Here is an 18,897-nt window from a genome sequence, read left to right on the forward strand (position 1 = left end):
TTAGTGACAGTGAAAACAATTTGTATAGTTTTATCATTATATTAAAACTTGCTTTTACAAAGGATTTTTAAAAATATTTTGAAGTTTATGTAAACAAATCTGGAAAAGAAAGCCTGCTGAGTTCTGATGAGGTTCAGTTTGTTAAAGAATAGTAAAGATATGCAGGGTGGGTTTTTTTTTTAAAGAATACAATATTTCTTGAAGATGACATGTTGCTGTCTCTAGAAAGTGGTATCAAACAAAAAACTGTAATGTGACATTGATTTGTGAAGAAATGTCTCATTTTATCATGTGCATTTATTTTATTTTCTCAAAGAAGCTGCGTTTCTTAACTTGACCAGAAACTTTATTCCTTAGACGAATAAGAATTTTTCTGCAAGATTTCTGTGCTAATAGTAAGAAAGGCAAAATTTTATCTGGAAAATGTGGGTATCTTAATTTGATGCTTATGAAAGATGAAATCTAAGCTTTAAAGGCATTAATGCATTTCAACTTTTTAAAAACTTTGAGTTATTGTGTAAAATTTATGTTTAAATCAATTTAGAGGCAAATTAGTAGTTTCTATTTCGTTCTAGATTAAGAATGTAAAATATTTAATACAAAACATGAATTTACACCCCTTAATTAAATATATTTAATAATATTTAACTATTGTTAATTATCTTTTTTCAGTTCCATTGGGATTAGTTTTGTCTTTTGACTTAATTTCAAATGAGTTGGTGATTCAAGCAATCTATTGTAAACTTGGAAATAACATTTCATAATACTCTAAACTTTTCCAAAGCAAGTAACTTCAGGTTATCGCAGAACTACAACTTGCAAGAATTTCCAATCAGCATGGCTGCTGTGGTCACATCACTTCTGGAAGCATAGATGATGTCATGACATCCCCATCCTGTACATTGTGAGTTGATTCTGTCCATTCACCATGTATTGATGTGCCTTGGAAAATTTAAGAACCATTAACATATTATAGAGGATAATACAAAATAGTTTGGTCTCAAAAATCCTAGGTTCTCCACTCATGAGGCAAATGATAAGCAATGCCTTTTTGTTTATATGCCACATTTTGAAAATATCTGTCCATTTAATAGGATAGTATATTATGAAAAAAATATAGTCCATGTCTCCCTGATGTGCTGTATTCTATGTGCAAATGGAATTTCTTTTTGGGAAACATTCAAGCTAATCATAACAGTAACTTTGCATTTTGAAGTTCTAAAAACCCAGAGTTCTACAACTTAAATTTTAAATTATAATTTTGCATACTTATTTTATTCTCTACCTTTCAGGCAAGGCATCCCCTAGTATAATTGAACAAACAATCTCTCCCTTTTCCTCCCTCCCTCTCACTCCCCGAGTATGTATGAATAGGTATCTACCAAACCGCTCATGTACTTTAGTTGTTCCAAACACAGAATTTCCAAATGTTGTTGAAGTCTCATGCACTCCAGTGGATTTAGAGGACCAATGATAAAAAAGAATAATATGGTTTGTAATTCAAATCAATTACAGTATTGGTTAAAAGTTTATTGGTGACCAGAATGCAGACCAAACAAGATCAATCTAAAACAATGCATCAGTATTTGTCATGGAATAATCTAGAAACAGATCATAAAATCATGCTTGAAGCCTGCACAGATTTTAAATTTTGGCCCAGATGTACCCAGAAATGTCCAAGGTTCATGCTGTACAGTCAGGCTCAGTTCAAACAGGTTCAAACAGACCTTTTAAAGTTGTTCAAGCAAAGAAACAAGGCAATGTAGCAATCATCAACCATGAGCGGCATCAAACTTATTTTTTCTTTGCTTGATTTTACAGATAATACAGTTTCTTCCATTTTATAGCCTGAGTGATGTTTAGCTAATGCAGACAGTCAGTACCCTCAGGTTATTGGCAGAAAATTAAGCCATGCCAAGATACTGAGAGATCAATAACAGAAATGTAACTATTTTATAGATTCTGAAACTTTTTTAAAAGCACATTTGTTCTTTTAAAAATTCACAATTAAGAACGTGTTGGGATCATTCCAATATGTTCTTTATTTCTGAGACACAGGATAATGAATGTGTGCAAGTATATATATGAATAGGTGTGTTTGTTTGTGTGTGTGTGTGTTTATTTTACACACATACAATGACAAAAAATGCATATTAAATTAAATACATTTTTGCATGATGAAAGAATTAATATGAAATCTCCAATCTCATGGAATCCATTACACAGTATGTTAAAAACAGGACAACTCTTATTCCACTATTCTGTTCTTAATCTCCTGGAAAGAAAATATATTCAAGAGTGAAGTATCAGGTTCTGAAGCAGACCCTTTCCATTTCTGTGGGAACTGCAAGTGATTATGGGGAAGGGGAATAAATAATAGATATTTTCCAGCTCACCCAAAGAGCACAGTGGTGCTACAACATATTTTATCTATTTATCTATATTTAAGATTTATAAAACCACCCAACTCAAACAATACATATGTTTGGATTTGGATAATTATTTCTTAAACCAGGTACGTCTTTTTTTTAATGTTAAACATTTGGTTTGCAGTCATGTCTCAGCAGCTGTTGAAGGGGTAGAAGCAAAAGTGAATGGAAACATTGAGCCTTCTTTTTTGCTTTTGCTACTTCTCTCTCTGTTCTTCTTTTTCTTGCATTTATTTTTCCATCTCCAGAAAACACTGGAGAAAAGCAAGCCAATTCTATAATAAAGCTTATTGCAGTGGCTTGGGAAGCTAAGCAATGGGCAACACGAAACAAGTCTGAGGGCTTCATATTGTTCTCTTCCTTTCAACACATCATTGTAATTTATAACAACATGACCTGCTTTACTCTACTACAAGAGGAAACAATTTCTAAGAAAAATGGGTTGGTAACACGTCCTTGAAACAGCTCCCTACTCTAGAGTCTTTCGTGATCTCTATATGGTCCTACATACTGTAATTAAGACTTCCTTCCTTCCTTCCTTCCTTCCTTCCTTCCTTCCTTCCTTCCTTCCTTCCTTCCCCCTTAAGAATCTGTGCAGAAACATGATATGAGTCAATGCAATTAAATTTAAAATCTATAAATGAGCGAAAAATAATAACATTTTTCATATCACATCACCTTGCTGATATATAGTAAATACAATGGTACCTCTTCCTACAAACGCCTCTACTGAATAACTTTTCAAGATAAGAACTAGGTGTTCAAGATTTTTTTGCCTCTTCTCAAGAACCATTTTCCACTTACAAACCCGAGCCTCCGCAACTGTAACCAGAAAAGGCAGGGAGAAGCCTCCGTGGGACCTCTCTAGGAATCTCCTAGGAGGAAACAGGGTCGGAAAAGGCGGGGAGAAGCCTCCATGGGGACTCTCTAGGAATCTCCTGGGACGAAACAGGGCCTCCACCCTCCTGTGGTTTCCCCAATCGCACACATTATTTGCTTTTACATTGATTCCTATGGGAAAAATGGCTTCTTCTTACAAACTTTTCTACTTAAGAACCTGGTCACGGAACGAATTAAGTTCGTAAGTAGAGGTACCACTGTTTGTGTTTAGGTTCTCTGCATATGATTGGAACATTGAAAATAGGGTGACTTCGGGATAGAATAAAGTGGGCATTAATACATTTACCTTGATACAATAGCTTCAATAGTTAACCTAGATTTTCCTACTACACACATTTCCATTTTTGTGTGTCATAAAAATAATGAAATTGATTCTAATATATTTATCAAATCTGGGGCAAGTTTAATGGCCTGTATATTGAGATGATGTTTGGGTAGTATAAATTGTCTAAACTTAAATGCCCAGTGGAAGCATTTTAGTGGAAAATGCTTAACTGTTAATTTAGTGACAAATCTGAAATAAAGTAAGCCTTTTATTTAGGCATCAATTGTTCCCATAGTAAGAGGCAATTAAGTGGCTTAAAATTATACATGAGTAAATCTTTCATTGGAAAAAGTTGATGAATGAGTTTTGCTTAGAACATTATTGATTGCAATACTGTATTTGGGGTCAGGGAGGAATTTTCCACCACGTCAAACTAGCTAATGACTTGGAGGATGGTGATCATGATGTTCCAGGATTAGTTCTGGTTTTGGTTTATTTTTGCTTTTTGCTTGCTTGCTCAAGTCATTTTGCATTCCCACTATGCAGCATATTATTTTCTACAGTTTATTGTCTGGATTTGACCTAGCATATAGATATCATGTGAAAAGGAAGGAGGATTTTTCAGATGTGTAATTGTTTGTAATTAGCTAGTTTGCCTATAATTGCCATAAGTGATGTCTTATAGGAAAGGGGGGAAATGCACTTGTCCAAATGGAGAGTAACATTTTTCATATCATTGAAATGTTTGATACACACAAAAGAAGATTAAGATTGTTGGTGAACTCTAGCTAAAGTCTCAGTCCAGGTTTACAACTAAGCTGGAAAGATATCCAAGGGGAAAAGCAAATACCGTATTTTTGGTGTATAAGACGCACCCTTTTCCTTCCCAAAATAGGCTGATAATTAGGGTGCATCTTATATTCTGAATGTAGCTTTTTTCCCATCCCTAATTAGCTACTAACGATCTTCCCAGCTCTTACCTTGCAGGCTCTTTCATTGTTACTCTCTGCAAAGAATATATTCCAAACCCTGTCTTTGTAGGGGGTTTTTTTTCATTGTTTTACTTACTCTGAATGTTTCTTTCCTGCCCTAACCAGGTGTTAACAATGTTCCCAGCTCTTACCCACTTGCAAGCTCTTTCACTATTACTCTCTACAAAGAATAATGTTTTCCAAGCCCTAAATCTTTGCAGGGTTTTTTCCATTGTTCTATTTGCTCAGACTGTTTCTTTCCAGGTGCTAATGATGTTCCCACCTTTTACTAGCTTGCAAGCTCTTTCATTGTTACTCTCTCAGAATAAAAAAAAAATTAAGCCCTTAACCAGGGGATAAAATAATGTGCTGAAGCTGACCAGACTAGGGATGCTAGCCAGATGAATATCTGGTAAGCAGTTTCTTTTCCTTATTTATTTGTTTGTTTGTTTGTTCATTCGTTCATTCATTCATTCATTCATTGACTTATATGCCGCCCCTCTCCATGGACTAATTTCCTCCCCCAAAACCTAAGGTGCATCTTATATTCTGGTGTGTCTTATAGTCCGAAAAATACGGTAAATTGATTCCTGATCACTTACTATTGAAGGACCATTTGTGATATCTGAATAAAAATTGTATTGTGTTAGGAATGAAAGAGAAGCTCATGTATGAAGGTTCAATGAAAACAGATATATTGCTAAAAGCCTATGCACAGGAATATTAACTAATGGTTGGCACCTACTTACAGTTAGATAAGGGTGATTGACACACAAGGTGGGGGAGGTGAACTCAGTTGTCTTGTAGCTCTGTAGGACAGCATCCCCCAGCTTTTTGGGCATTTGGGACTGGTTCTGTGAAGAGAGGTTATTCCGTGGACTGGAGGAGGCATGTGCTGCCCATATCCCAAGGATGGAGTATCACTTATTTGCATGGCCTAGTTTTCTGGCATGTTGTCACCCAGGAGTTGACCCCTGCTGTAGGGATTCTAGGCTGATCTCCCTTTCATTCCTCCCCCAGGTTCTGCCATCCCGTTTCCTACAATTGTGATTACCCAATTCATAGTACAAGTGCCTTACATCTAGATTTAGCAATCATCTGTAAATTATAAATGTCCTTTCTTACTATGCTGATTTGCCAGTCAGGATAAAAGCATTGCCCTATTAGTGTCCAGGTGTGGATTATGCAAATGCTTCACTTGGTATTCATCACCAGCCAGTTATATGCTACAAATGTAGTCATAGGTTACCATTTGTTATTTTGTTGCAGTAGGTGGTTTATAAAATGCCACAGTACTTTCCCCACTTTCTTTGATGTAAAATGAATAAAACAAGGAGATTAGCTATTCATATGGTTAATTGCAATCACCTTGTTTTACAAAAAGGGGAAACCCTTTTGTCGGCAGTGGGCTGGACTATGTTATTGACTGCAAATATTTCAAGACTTAGTCTGAAGTTCTGAAGACTGTTGAACTTTTGAGCAGAGACAGATATAAAAGAAAAGTAATAAAGATAAGATAGTATAGAATGTAAATAAACAAACCTCTTGCCAACATCATTTTGCTGATTATAATACAGTTGTTTTTATTTTGAGTTCCTTTGAAATGTAGCATTGCAAATCTTTCCTTTATAAAGGAGAATTGGTTAAAACCTGTTTTATAATTAAAGTTTGCTGCTGCACTCTAATAATTCTTTCCAATGGATTTTATGGAAAGGATTAAATTCAGTGTTTTGCAATGGCTGTTTAAGCCAGCTAGAATTTTATCAAAGTTTAGGTGGTGATGAAATATCCAGACATTTTTTTCTAGTATCTGCTAGGCATAATTAAAAGCTAAATTTTTATCTGGCTTTGTTTTGAATAATTTGCAATTAACTATCAGATCAAGGATGGGCTGCAGTATGTCTTTCTACCTTGCCAGGGGATTTTTATGGAACATGTCTAATGATAATTTGGCAGCACAGGGGTGTGTGACATCTTAAAACCTTTTTTGTCTTTTTGATAACCTTAAAATTGACCCTAAATACTATCACCATCATTAAGAAGCAATTAGCCCAGAATATAAGAAATGCAATTGCTATTTTAAGGCTTAAGACTCAATTTGGCTCTAAATGATTTAATGAATTCCTGAGAATGTATATAGTTCACTCCTGCCTTATATATATTTCAGTTATTCAGTGAAGATTATAAGCTGTTGGTTATTCAGCCAACATTCTGGATGAATAAACTCAGAAATCAAGTTTACTTATCCTTTGCTCCAGATTGTTCATGTGATAGCACATATTATTCTGGAAAAAGATGTACAACCTGAGTTTGAAGTGATTGATCATCATTGTATGTACAAAGATTGTTGAAATTCTTCACCAATATTTGTGGGCCAAAAATTGTGTGGGCCATTTTCCTGATTTTTTCCAGAAGAAAGAGAAATTCCCAACTTGATAACAGTGGATCTAGGTTCTTCAGGCTCCCATCCTTGGTCATGGGAGAATGGCCAGGAGAGGATCAGTGGAGGAGGAAAGCTGGCTGTAAATGGACTGAGGTGGGAGGCTGGAGGCTAAGGAGATGCGGCCAAGGTTGGGACCCTGAAAGTTCCATTCTGATAACAGCAGGACTTTTTCTTAACAATGACAATAACAGTACTATTAAAAACAGTCAATGTTCTCATAGTGGTTTTACATGGCATTGAGGGAATTGTGAAAAGCCAGAAAGCTACATACAGCTAAAGAGGTTATTTACAACAAAAGTCAGAATGTTTATTCTCATACTTTGGAGAACTTCTACGTAAATAGATGTAAGAACACTTGCAGTATAGTGTAAGGCATCTAGAGTCACCTTGCACCAAGATAGGCAGAAAATTAATTTAATATATATAAATAAAATTGTCCATTCATTCTAATTTCTCCAAAATTATCTTTTTAAAAAAAGTTTCTGAAACAAACTCTCTCTCAGATTGAATGGGAATTGATAGGAGGGGAAAGCAGGATAATTTCTCTCCCCAGGATTACCAGATTTATGTACCAAGGCAATAGAAGCTCATGTCTATTTGCCCCACTTACATAAATATTATATACATTATATTTCTTTCCAGTACATGTGCCTGAGTCATGCAATATTTTTCTTTAACTTTCAAATTATTTGTTTGTCCTCCAGCAATAACCTACTTGAGCAGAGCTATTAGGAATAGAGTATTATGATACCGCCCTGCTTCTCTGCAATTTTTCTTGATTTAGATCTTCACATCTTTTGACATAATCCATAGAAGCAAGCACAGAGGTCTGATCTATAAGATCTTATTGCTCTATATCAAATGGTCATCTCATATTTTGTATATTTCCAAATGTCTTAATCTCAGCTGAATGGTCTATTTATTTACTTATAAAACTAACGGCCTGTTTGTTAGTGAAAATGTCTATAATACAATAAAAAGAGGGAAACATTCTGATTTGAAGCTTCTAGTCGAACAGAGACAGCGTAATAGAGTGAGGAAGGATGCAGGAATTGGACATGCTTCTTACAACCAGCTAACCTGGAAACTTGTCACATGAATTGTGATGTTCTGTACCTAAGGGACAGCCTAAGAAAGTGGATATCCCAATTCAGTTGACCTCAAAAAGGCACTAACTTACTGCATCCTCAAGTCCAGCCTCAAATTGTTATCCTTTGGATGATATAATGGACTTTATAGAGTTGTTTGAGAAATGAAGTATTTATAAAGTTATTGAAGTCACGGGTACACTAACTTTTTAACCTTGAAAGCCATAGAGATTGCTCTGACTGGAGGCACACATTCATGCACAGAAACCACTCCGGCACCTCTCCATCTCCATCTCTCCAAACAATGTAGTGAAGATTATTTATTTGTGATTTGATTTGATTTGATTTGATTTGATTTGATTTGATTTGATTTGATTTGATTTGAATGCTGCCCCTCTCCGTAGACTCAGGGCGGCTAACAACAATAATGAAACAACATGTAACAAATCTAATATTTAAAATAATTTTTAAAAAACCTTATTTAAAAAAACCAAACATACACACAAGCATACCATGCATAAATTGTATAGGCCTAGGGGGAAGGGAATATCTCAGTTCCCCCATGCCTGACGACAAAGGTGGGTTTTAAGGAGCTTACGAAAGGCGAGGAGGGTGGGGGACAACTCTGATCTCTGGGGGGAGTTGATTCCAGAGGGTCGGGGCCACCAAAGAGAAGGCTCTTCCCCTGGGTCCCACCAAACGACATTGTTTAGTCGACGGAACCCGGAGAAGGCCAACTCTGTGGGACCTAACTGGTCGCTGGGATTCGTGCGGCAGAAGGCGGTCCTGGTGATATTCTGGTCCGATGCCATGAAGGGCTTCCTGTTATCAATATGAAACCACTGTTAATTAGATGAGGGAATAAGGAGAGTTTTTATCAGTATCTTGATGGCCAGCTCATATGCTGCTCACACATAGGGTAGTAAAGTGTTACATGTTAACTCCAAGGAGCAGATTATCCATCTGTATTTTATATGTTATATTTGAAAAGGTTAGGCTAGGGTATCTTCTAAGATTCGAACCTGGGCTGCTTATGCCTTGCCAGGCAGTGATTTTTCCTCTAAGTCACAGGTTCTACTCCCTTTTATCAGCTGAGCCAGCGGGAGTCACCCAGCATACCCAAATATGGGAGGATGCTCACTGCTCCCTTTTGCCTTTTCGTATGTATGTATGTATGTATGTATGTATGTATGTATGTATATAAATGTGTGTGTGTGTGTGTGTGTGCGTGCGTGCGTGTTTGGTGTCACTTTCCCAAAATTAGAAAAAGTTAAAGGACAGGCTGCATGCACATAATTCAAGTTTGCATCCAACTGTATGCAATGTATACATATAAAGTAAAAAAAAATGGAAATGATTTTCTCCAGGTCTTGTATATTCACACTAGATTTTTATTTTATTTAATTATCCTTGTGTGACATTGCCTCAATTTTTTATGGGTGGCCAATAACCGATGAAGAATATATATATATATAAAATAAGCACCAATCCATCACGAATTAATGTAGGTCTGAAAGATATCAACAGCAATTTAAGCTCAACTATTCACCCATAATTTAGTTTCTCAGTGTCAGTGGCAACTGGCAATTCCTTGAGATACTATTCAAAAGGTTTACAGTGGGCAAATATATAGTCTTTACTGTATGAGCTACAGTATTTCAGCTAAGACTGTATAACACCTTCTTTTAACTCATTCTTCATAAGGATGCATAAGGAAAGGATAGTGGAGTTCTGTATTTTTTTTCCTTATAATCTGAAATAATTTACTTGCTTTTTCTTTTTCTTTTCCATTAATGAAAGTTTGTGCAGCTGCACAAGAAAGCTCTAATTTCATTACAAAGTACTCTGTGGTTTCCCCTTTTGAACTTTGGTGTTTTCCATCTCCCTTTTAAAACATCAACAAAAGCAAGGATATTGTTGACATACCACTGAAATGAAATAAAGATCCACGGCAATTCATTCTCCACCTATTTTAAAGTTATTTCAAAGGCAGAGTCACTCTCTTCTTTTTATTTTAGAATTCCTACTGAGTTTCCAATAATATTTGACTTTCCTGCAACAAACCTTACCATAAATAGCAGCTAAACTGGCTCTTTCATGCATCCAGTTTCAGACAACAGGTATAACCAAATCCCCCTAGATGATTTTCTCTCCTTTCTCCAAGAATGTGCAGCAATGGAAAATAAGGGGGGAAGGCTTTTTCCATTCACTGCATGGAAAGCAAGAACACTTGGCATTTTCACCAACCTTGTCTTGGAATTGGGTGGGTCTCGGAAAAAGCACAGACTTTAGTGGAAAATATATATGGGTTGCGTGTGAAAAAAGTATTTCAAACTATAAATTAGCCACATGCATTGAACTGGGAAAAAAATAATGATAGTAACCCAAAGTCAAATTGTGAAATATTGCTGGCACACAGGACTGGAAGCGACAAGAAGCTTCACTTCAGGAAAACAACACTAACATTTTACTAGCTGGATAGTTTCCCTCGCATTCACAGATACAATCCTCCCCCTCCCCCCCCCCCCGCAAAAGAAAAGTTTGATGGTTATAAAGATGGTGAGGTTGTAGGCCAAATTAAGAGCTGGGTTCATAACTAATGTTAGAAAAAAATTAATAAATACAGATGAAAATGCAGAGTTGAACATGTTAAACATTCAAAGATACATTCCTAACTACAATTTTGTTCAATTATTTATTTATTTGTTTGTTTGTTTGTTTGTTTATTTATTTATTTATCTATCTATCTATCTATCTATCTATCTATCTATCTATCTATCTATCTATCTATTTATTTATTTATTTATTTGATTTGTATGCCGCCGCTCTCCGGAGACTCGGGGCGGCTAACAGCAACAATAAAACAGTGTACAATAGTAATTTGGTATTAGAAATGATTAAAAATCCATTAATATAAAAACCAAACATACATACATACATACCATGCATAGAATTGTAAAGGCCTAGGGGGAATGAGTATCTCAGTTCCCCCATGCCTGGTGGCAGAGGTGGATTTTAAGTTGTTTACGAAAGGCAAGGAGGGTGGGGGCAGTTCTAATCTCTGGGGGGAATTGGTTTCAGAAGGCCGGGGCCGTCACAGAGAAGGCTCTTCCCCTGGGTCCTGCCAGGCGACATTGCTTAGTTGACGGGACCCGGAGAAGATCCACTCTGTGGGACCTAACTGGTCGCTGGGATTCGTGCAGCAGAAGGCGGTCCCTGAGGTAATCTGGTCCGGTGCCATGAAGGGCTTCATAGGTCATAACCAACACTTTGAATTGTGACTAGAAACTGATTGGCAACCAATGCAGACTGCCGAGTGTTGGTGTAACATGGGCATATACAGTATTAACATGCCTATTTTTAAAGTTAAGAATAAAGCACTGGAAAAGCAAACCAAAAATTTGAGGATGTAGGATATGGTTCAAAAATGAAGGTAATGGTCCCAGAAATTTGGTGCAGGACATGTATTTTCACGGAAAAAAATGTAGGATAGATAGATAGATAGATAGATAGATAGATAGATAGATAGATAGATAGATAGATAAATAGAAAATATGATTCAGAATCAGAATCTCTTTTCAAGCCATTATTTACATCTGGATGAAAACATTAAACTACAGTCTATATAGGCACTGCCTCATATACAGAGTGCATATATTTGTATCTTTAGCCACTTTCATTCTTAAATATATATCTTTACTGTAGTATAATCTATTTTTGAGGAAGAACTGTGGTCTAAACATAGCAGACATTATTTCCATGGCACGTGTGTATCTTACATTTAGATACAAGAGGTCTCATAAGAAAGGATTTGCTTCTGTTTTAGTCTCTGTTTTTAGCACACCATTTAAAATAATCCTAAAGGTTATGTTATCTATTTCTTTATTTTGTCCAATACACATTGAAGAGAATAGACAAGTAGTAAAATATATAAAGAAAAGGATAGAAGAAAAGATATAAAAATAGGGGAGAAGATATATGAAAGGAAGAAAAGATATATGAGATAAAGGAGAGACAATTGGACAGGGGACGGAAGGCACACTAGTGCACTTATGTATTCCCCTTACTGACCTCTTAGGAACCTGGAGCGGTCAGTCATGGATAGTCTAAGGGAAAAATGTTGGGGGTTAGGGGTTGACACTACTGAGTCCATTAATGAGTTCCACGCTTCAACAACTTGATTGCTAAAGTCATATTTTTTACAGTCAAGTTTGGAGCGGTTAATATTAAGTTTGAATCTTTGCGTGCTCTTGTGTTGTTGCAGTTGAAGCTGAAGTAGTCATTGACAGGCAGGCTGTTGCAGCATATGATCTTGTGGGCAATATTTAGATTGTGTTTTAGGCATCGTAGTTCTAAGCTTTCTAGACCCAGGATTGTTAGTCTACTTTTGTAGGGTATTCTGTTTCGAGTGGAGGAATGAAGGGCTCTTCTGGTGAAGTATCTTTGGACATTTTCGAGGGTGTTGATGTCTGAGATGTGGTATGGGTTCCAGACAGATAAGCTGTATTCAAGGCTGGGTCTGGCAAAAGTTTTGTAGGCTCTGGTGAGTAGCGTGAGATTGCCGGAGCAGAAGCTACGTAGGAGCAGGTTAACAACTCTAGAAGCCTTTTTGGTGATATTGTTGCAGTGGGCTTTGGCACTTAGGTCATTTGATATTAGTATTCCAAGCTCTTTTACTGAGTGGGGATTGGCTGTGAGATTTTGTTTATTCAGTTTATATATGAGGTTCAGATTCTTTTTGCCGATGTGGAGGGTAGAGCATTTGTTGGTTGATATTTAAAGTTGCCATGTATTAGACCAATCTGAGACAAAGTCGAGGTCTTTATGGAGAGTAGATGTGTTGTCCATGGTGTTGAAGAGTTTTACATCATTGGCGAAAAGAACACAGTCGCTTCTGATATGATCGCAGAGGTCATTGATGTAGAGAATGAAAAGAGTAGGTCCCAGTACGCTGCCTTGGGGAATGCCATTTTTAACAGGGACGGGGGTGGAAATGGTGCTTCCAATTTTGACAACTTGTTGTCTGTTTGACAGGAATGCAGTAATACAGCTGTGGGGGAATCCAGAGATGCCATAGGATTTGAGTTTTAGGAGTAGTTTGTCATGGATCATTGCATCGAAAACTTTGCAAAAGCCAATATAAATTGTATCAATGGATTTTCCTTGATCTAGTCCATATGTTTTTGCAGTGAAGTAGTTGTAGGTTGCAGGATAATTTATTTCTGAATCCAAATTGTTTGTTAGAGAGTAGGTTATTAGATTCTAAGTAAAGGGTAATTTATTGATTTATAATGGATTCCATGACGTTACATGAGACGCAGCATAGTGATATTGGTCTGTAGTTGTCAGTGAGAGAAGCTGCCAAATTGCAGGCAACTGCAGTACTGCACTCTAGCCATTGCACCATCATGGCTCATTGTATAGTGTTTTGAATATACAATAAATGAAAAGAACACACACACACACATTTGGAAAGTGTGCTGAAGCTGCACATTATGTTACTTGTTTTAAGTAAACGATATTAATTGCCTAAAGTACAATTTAGTTATCAACCTCAGCTTCAGCTAAATTCTCATCAAACTTTTGTTAAAACCTGTAGCTGCAAACAAATGATTCAATGCAATCTTTATCAAATGGACTCAATTATCATCAACATTCTTCGCATGTAGATTTTACTACTACTTCTTTCTGTGTCCCAGAGCAGGGATTTGGCACTGGGAACATACTCTGGCATTTGATCACTGATCATCTGATTTAGATCTTAACTTTGCAGATGGATGGAATTTTCTATGGACACAGCTACTTACTGTGAAACAGTATCCTGCTTGGGTGGTTAGCTAAAGATAACCAGCCTTCCCTGAAGTCTGGTGAAAGCAACCTGCTTAAAATTATTGGGAAATGACAGGTGATGTAAATTAATAAAATTATAAAGATGATGAAAAATGACATACTGTATGTCTCTAGTTTGATTGTAAGTGGAACAAAATGACAATGGGAAGGAAGGAAGAAAGAAAGGAAGGGTTAGCAATTTACTAATCCTACTAAAATATAGTGGAGTTTCCCCCCCATAATCTTTAGCCTTTAATCTTTATAAGAATTATAGCAGTCCCTACAACAGGTTCAAAATGGATGTACCAGAGAATGAACTACTCAATGAGAACTCTGTTCTCACCTCAGACTGAGTTTTAGATTAATGTGTGCTTTTCATCTGCAATTCCTGCCAAACTTAAAATTTAGTAACATAATATACGTGATATGACAGAAAGTCCTCAGGCAATGCCAATACTAAGCATTATTTTTTTTAAAAAAATTATATTTTTAAAACATTTTATTAGATTATAGAACAAAAAGCAAAAATATAAAAGCAAAAAGGAGGACACAGTGGGGAGGAGAAGAGGAAGGGAAAATGGGGAGAGGAGGGAGAAAAGAAAAAAACAATTGTTGACTTCAACTGTCTCTGTTGCAGTAGAATAAAGCATTAACATCAAGCCTCAACTTTGTGTTTTTCCATAATATAAGCTAGCCATTTCTATAACAATGAATCAATCTAATCAGTAAAACCCAAAATTTCATTTTTCCTACCTCAAGCACAAAGTCCGGAAGTGGTCTTCACGTAGCAATAAAAGTGCTTATGTTCTTTTCTTTTATCAAAACAGTTAATTTAATCCTGTCTGCCAACTCTATCAACTTCTGTAGCCATTTGTCCATGGTGGTAATAGAAATGTCCTTCCATTTTTGTACATACTATCATTTTGCTGCTGTCAACATATATAAGATCAGAGTTCCAAAAAAAGTTTCCAAATCTTTTCCCATTAAATCCAAAAGAAAGGCTTCGGGTTCCATCTTTATCCTCATTTTAAGAATTTTCTGTAACACAATATAAATCTTACTCCAAAATTTATTTGCTTTACCACATGTCTACCATAAATGATAAAAGGTTTTCCAGTGATGCTCCATTGATTTGGAATTGCTTTCAAGGTGTATATTACTATTTTCTTTTAGTCCTTAATGAGTTCAGGTCCACATGGAGAGAAGTAAGCAGTGGGGTACCGCAAAGTTCTGTCTTAGGACCAGTACTCATCAATATTTTTATAGAATAGAATAGAATAGAATTTTTATTTGCCAAGTGTGATTGGACACACAAGGAATTTGTCTTGGTGCATATGCTCTCAGCGTACATAAAATAAAATATACATTTGTCAAGAATCATGTGGTACAACACTTAATGATTGTCATAGGGGTCAAATAAGCAATGAAGAAGCAATATTAATAAAAATCTTAGGATATAAGCAACAAGTTACAGTCATACAGTCAATATGGGAGGAAATGGGTGAAAGGAATGATGAGAAAAACTAGTAGAATAGAAGTGCAGATTTAGTAGAAAGTCTGACAGTGTTGAGGGAATTATTTGTTTAGCAGAGTGATGGCGTTCGGAAAAAAACTGTTCTTGTGTCTAGTTGTCTTGGTGTGCGACGTTTTGAGGGTAGGAGTTGAAACAATTTGTGTCCAGGATGTGAGGGGTCAGTAAATATTTTCCCCGCCCTTTTTTTGACTCGTGCAGTATACAGGTCCTCAATGGAAGGCAGGTTGGCAGCAATTGATGACTTAGATGAGGGAATAGAAGGGGAACTTACTAAATTTGCAGATGACATTAAAGTCAAGCTATTCTCCAAAGCACCTGAAGGACAGACAAGGAATACTGGATGGAAATTGATCAAGGAGAAATTCAACCTAGAAACAAGGAGGAACTTTCTGACAGTGAGAAGAATCAATCAACGGAACAGCCTGCCTTTGGAAGTCATGGAAACCTCATCACTTGAGACTTTCAAGAAGAGATTGGACAGCCATTTGTCAGAAATGGCGTAGGGTCAACCTGCGGGTTGGACTAGATGATCTACAAGGCCATATTCAACTCTGTTAATCTGTTAATCTATTGATACTAGCTTTGCTTTCTTTTGCCAGTCATTCTATTTTCAGGTCTTTGTATTTTGTGATTTTCTCCAGTTCTTTCTCAAAATGATAGAAATGGAGTTTATTTTCTGTTTTGTCTTCATTATCTACTCGCTATTGCTTTTCTGTTTTGGGGGTGAATGTCTCCACAGCCAGCTTCATTTTATTGAGAGGTGGAAAACAAGAGCATTACCATCACATCAGTAATAACTTACTAGTGAAAGCGCTAGTAATTACTTTAGGGAATGTGTGAGCTTTTTTGAATTGCAGAATGGTAGATGAAAAAGCTGTTTCATAATGTAAAGGATGTAAGATAAATGAAGTAACCAAAAGATGATGTGGAATGGGATGAAATGTGAAGCTAGCAAGACAATAATAAAACCATAGTAGATTGATCTGAATGCTCTGACATTTTATAGATACACATCAAAGATGTATGACCAATCAGAAAATGGTGGGGATAATCATCTCCTGTCTGTGGAGTGTTACTCATAAAACTATCAGCTATATACTAAAAGAAAGTTAGAGACAGAAATCTAGCACTTGGATAATTTAATCTTTTCATATTGATAAAAGGGGCTATCTTTTAAAATATGTTTATATCATTTTATTTAAGAATTTAAATACAATAAAATTATAAAACAATAAAGGGAAATAAAAAACAAAATATAGAACAAAAAAGAGGATGAAAGGCAAAGAAAAATACAATACGTTCACTCCCACTCTTGTTTCTAACTTTTTAAAATCCCTAAATCGATTGATCATCAATTCATTATTTTCTTCCTTCAACAAAAAGTCCATGTGCAGTTTCCAGTCTTTCAAAAAAGGATTTTTTGTTATTATCCATGCCAAACATTTTTATATGCTTCTTAGTGGGAAAAAATGGCTTTTACTATTTGTTGTTATTAAATCACTGTCATGTTTAACTTTTTATGACCCCATGGACCATAGCATGCCAGATCCCACTTCTCCTCCTCCACCAGCTCCCCGAGTCTGCTCAAACGCATGCCAACAGTGTTGATGACACTATCCAATCATCTCATCCTCTGCTGTCCCTTCTCCTTTTGCCTTCAATCCTCCCCAACATAAGAACTTTTTCAATGCATCCCCTCCCCTCATTTGATAGGCAAAGTATTTGAGCTTCAGTTTAAGTACCTGTTCTTCCAAAGGCCAGTCAGGAAAAAAATTCCTTTAGGATTGACTGATTTGATCTCCTTGCAGTCTAAAGGATTCTCAAGAGGCTTCTCCAGCATTACAATTCAAAGGCATCAATTCTTAGTTCACCAGCTTTCCTAAATTTCCCCAACTGTCCTTTTAAATAGGAATGAATTAAAGTAAATTGCCGATTTTGTCTTCCTGTTTTTTAAGAGCTTCATGATATTCGGTCAGTTCATCAGTGAATAAACATAAAAGTAGCAGATATGCTCAAGGATTTTGTTTAGCCTGCATTTTGAAGCAAACTGACTCAGTCTATATCTCACATGCTTATGATTTTGATTTTGCAATTCTTCAAATTTTCAAAACAGTGTTCAACTCTATACTTAGGACAATGCGTCTCAAATCATGGGGCATGCCCCCTTTGGGAGCATGGAGCAATGCCAGGGGGCGTGTGTGACTCAGGGAACATACATGGTCCCTCTCGATTGATTCCCACAAATGGGGGTTGTTTTCCCAGTTGCACACTGTCCGAGTGTGCAGAGAAGGGGGCCAGGAGGAGTGGGGCAGGTGTTTGGGTTCTTGTGCTCTTGGTGGGTGCTGTAGTAACCATGAACGGTGTGGCAAACCTGCTGCTGGATAAGGAGGACCATCATTTGTAGCTGGGTGAGAACTTCAAATGGCACCCTAAAGCTTCCGTCTACACCATTTGCTGTGGGTGCCCGGCAGAGGTGGCGCTTATGGGCCAGGCCGGTGACCCCAAAACATCAGCTTGATTAATCTGGCCTGGCCCCATGTCAAAACACTAAAATTCCAGTGGGGCCCAGATCAGAGAGTTGGGGAGGCGCAAAATGTTTACATCTTCCTGGGGGGCAGGGGCGTTACAGAAAATAGTTGAGAAGCACTGACTTAGGATAAGATCATTTGGGGTTTGGGGGAAAAATATCTTTAATTGCTTATGTGTGTATGCATTGTAAAGATTGGGGAAAAAGGAATTAACTGATGAATATGCAACAGTATAGAAACAATTAAAAATTTAAAAGACTGCTTCTATTGTACTCTAATCCTGATCAACAATTTATTCTCTTTAATTGAAGATTGAAGTGAATGGATTAGCAATATAATAAAAATAAAAGATTAATGGAATAGTTTTCTACTTTAGAAGACAAAGCACTTAAGGTTTAAGAAATAGATAACCATGTTTAACACGTCCATCTGGTAAACAGAAAAGAGAGATTACAAATGCTGAGATTCATTAAAAGTAAGGAGAAAATAAAGCTTGTGAATAAATTCTGTTTATTAAAGTTAATAAAGAAAGTGAATAAATCCTGTTGTTTTTTCATGATTCTGTTCTTGGCAGTATTACTCATTCATACATGGCGGTAATCATAGTAGGTTTCTTTCTTTCTGTGTAAGTCAAGTGAGACAGGGATACTTGCTTTTCCATGAAACTATGGGGTTCAGATTAGTGTCTAGGTAGCATTTAATGCTCAATATTGTACTTTTAAAGTACATGTGGGTGATAAGATCTCTGTAACCTGCTTTTAACCTGGCACATAGTTCTGATTTAATGGAGTGGAAAGTTTAGCTCCTTGGCAAACTAAACCCTGCCAAAAATTGCTGTCTTAAGAAGGCAGATAATAGTTACGCAGCACGAATAGGATCAAAGGTGAGAGAGAAAGAGATGGAAAATACC

The 18,897-nt window shown here is 36.5% G+C and overlaps 1 protein-coding gene across 10 annotated transcripts in view; it reads left to right on the forward strand.

Annotated features, from left to right (window-relative positions):
- The window catches only part of KCNJ15 (potassium inwardly rectifying channel subfamily J member 15), a 36,883-nt gene that overhangs the window by 338 nt on the left and 17,648 nt on the right, over window positions 1-18,897 (forward strand). For 5 of the 10 annotated variants that reach the window (XM_070750422.1, XM_070750429.1, XM_070750428.1 and 2 more), the window contains exon 2: window positions 673-904. In XM_070750422.1, the coding sequence (XP_070606523.1) occupies window positions 882-904 (23 nt within the window). In that variant the 5' untranslated portion in view covers window positions 673-881. Of the gene's footprint in view, window positions 1-672; window positions 905-2,231; window positions 2,871-18,897 lie in introns of those variants that run through there. The other 5 variants (XM_070750425.1, XM_070750423.1, XM_070750430.1 and 2 more) reach the window with 3 other exon arrangements.

Source organism: Erythrolamprus reginae, chromosome 4, assembly GCF_031021105.1.
Source record: "Erythrolamprus reginae isolate rEryReg1 chromosome 4, rEryReg1.hap1, whole genome shotgun sequence".
NCBI classification, from domain to species: domain Eukaryota; kingdom Metazoa; phylum Chordata; class Lepidosauria; order Squamata; family Dipsadidae; genus Erythrolamprus; species Erythrolamprus reginae.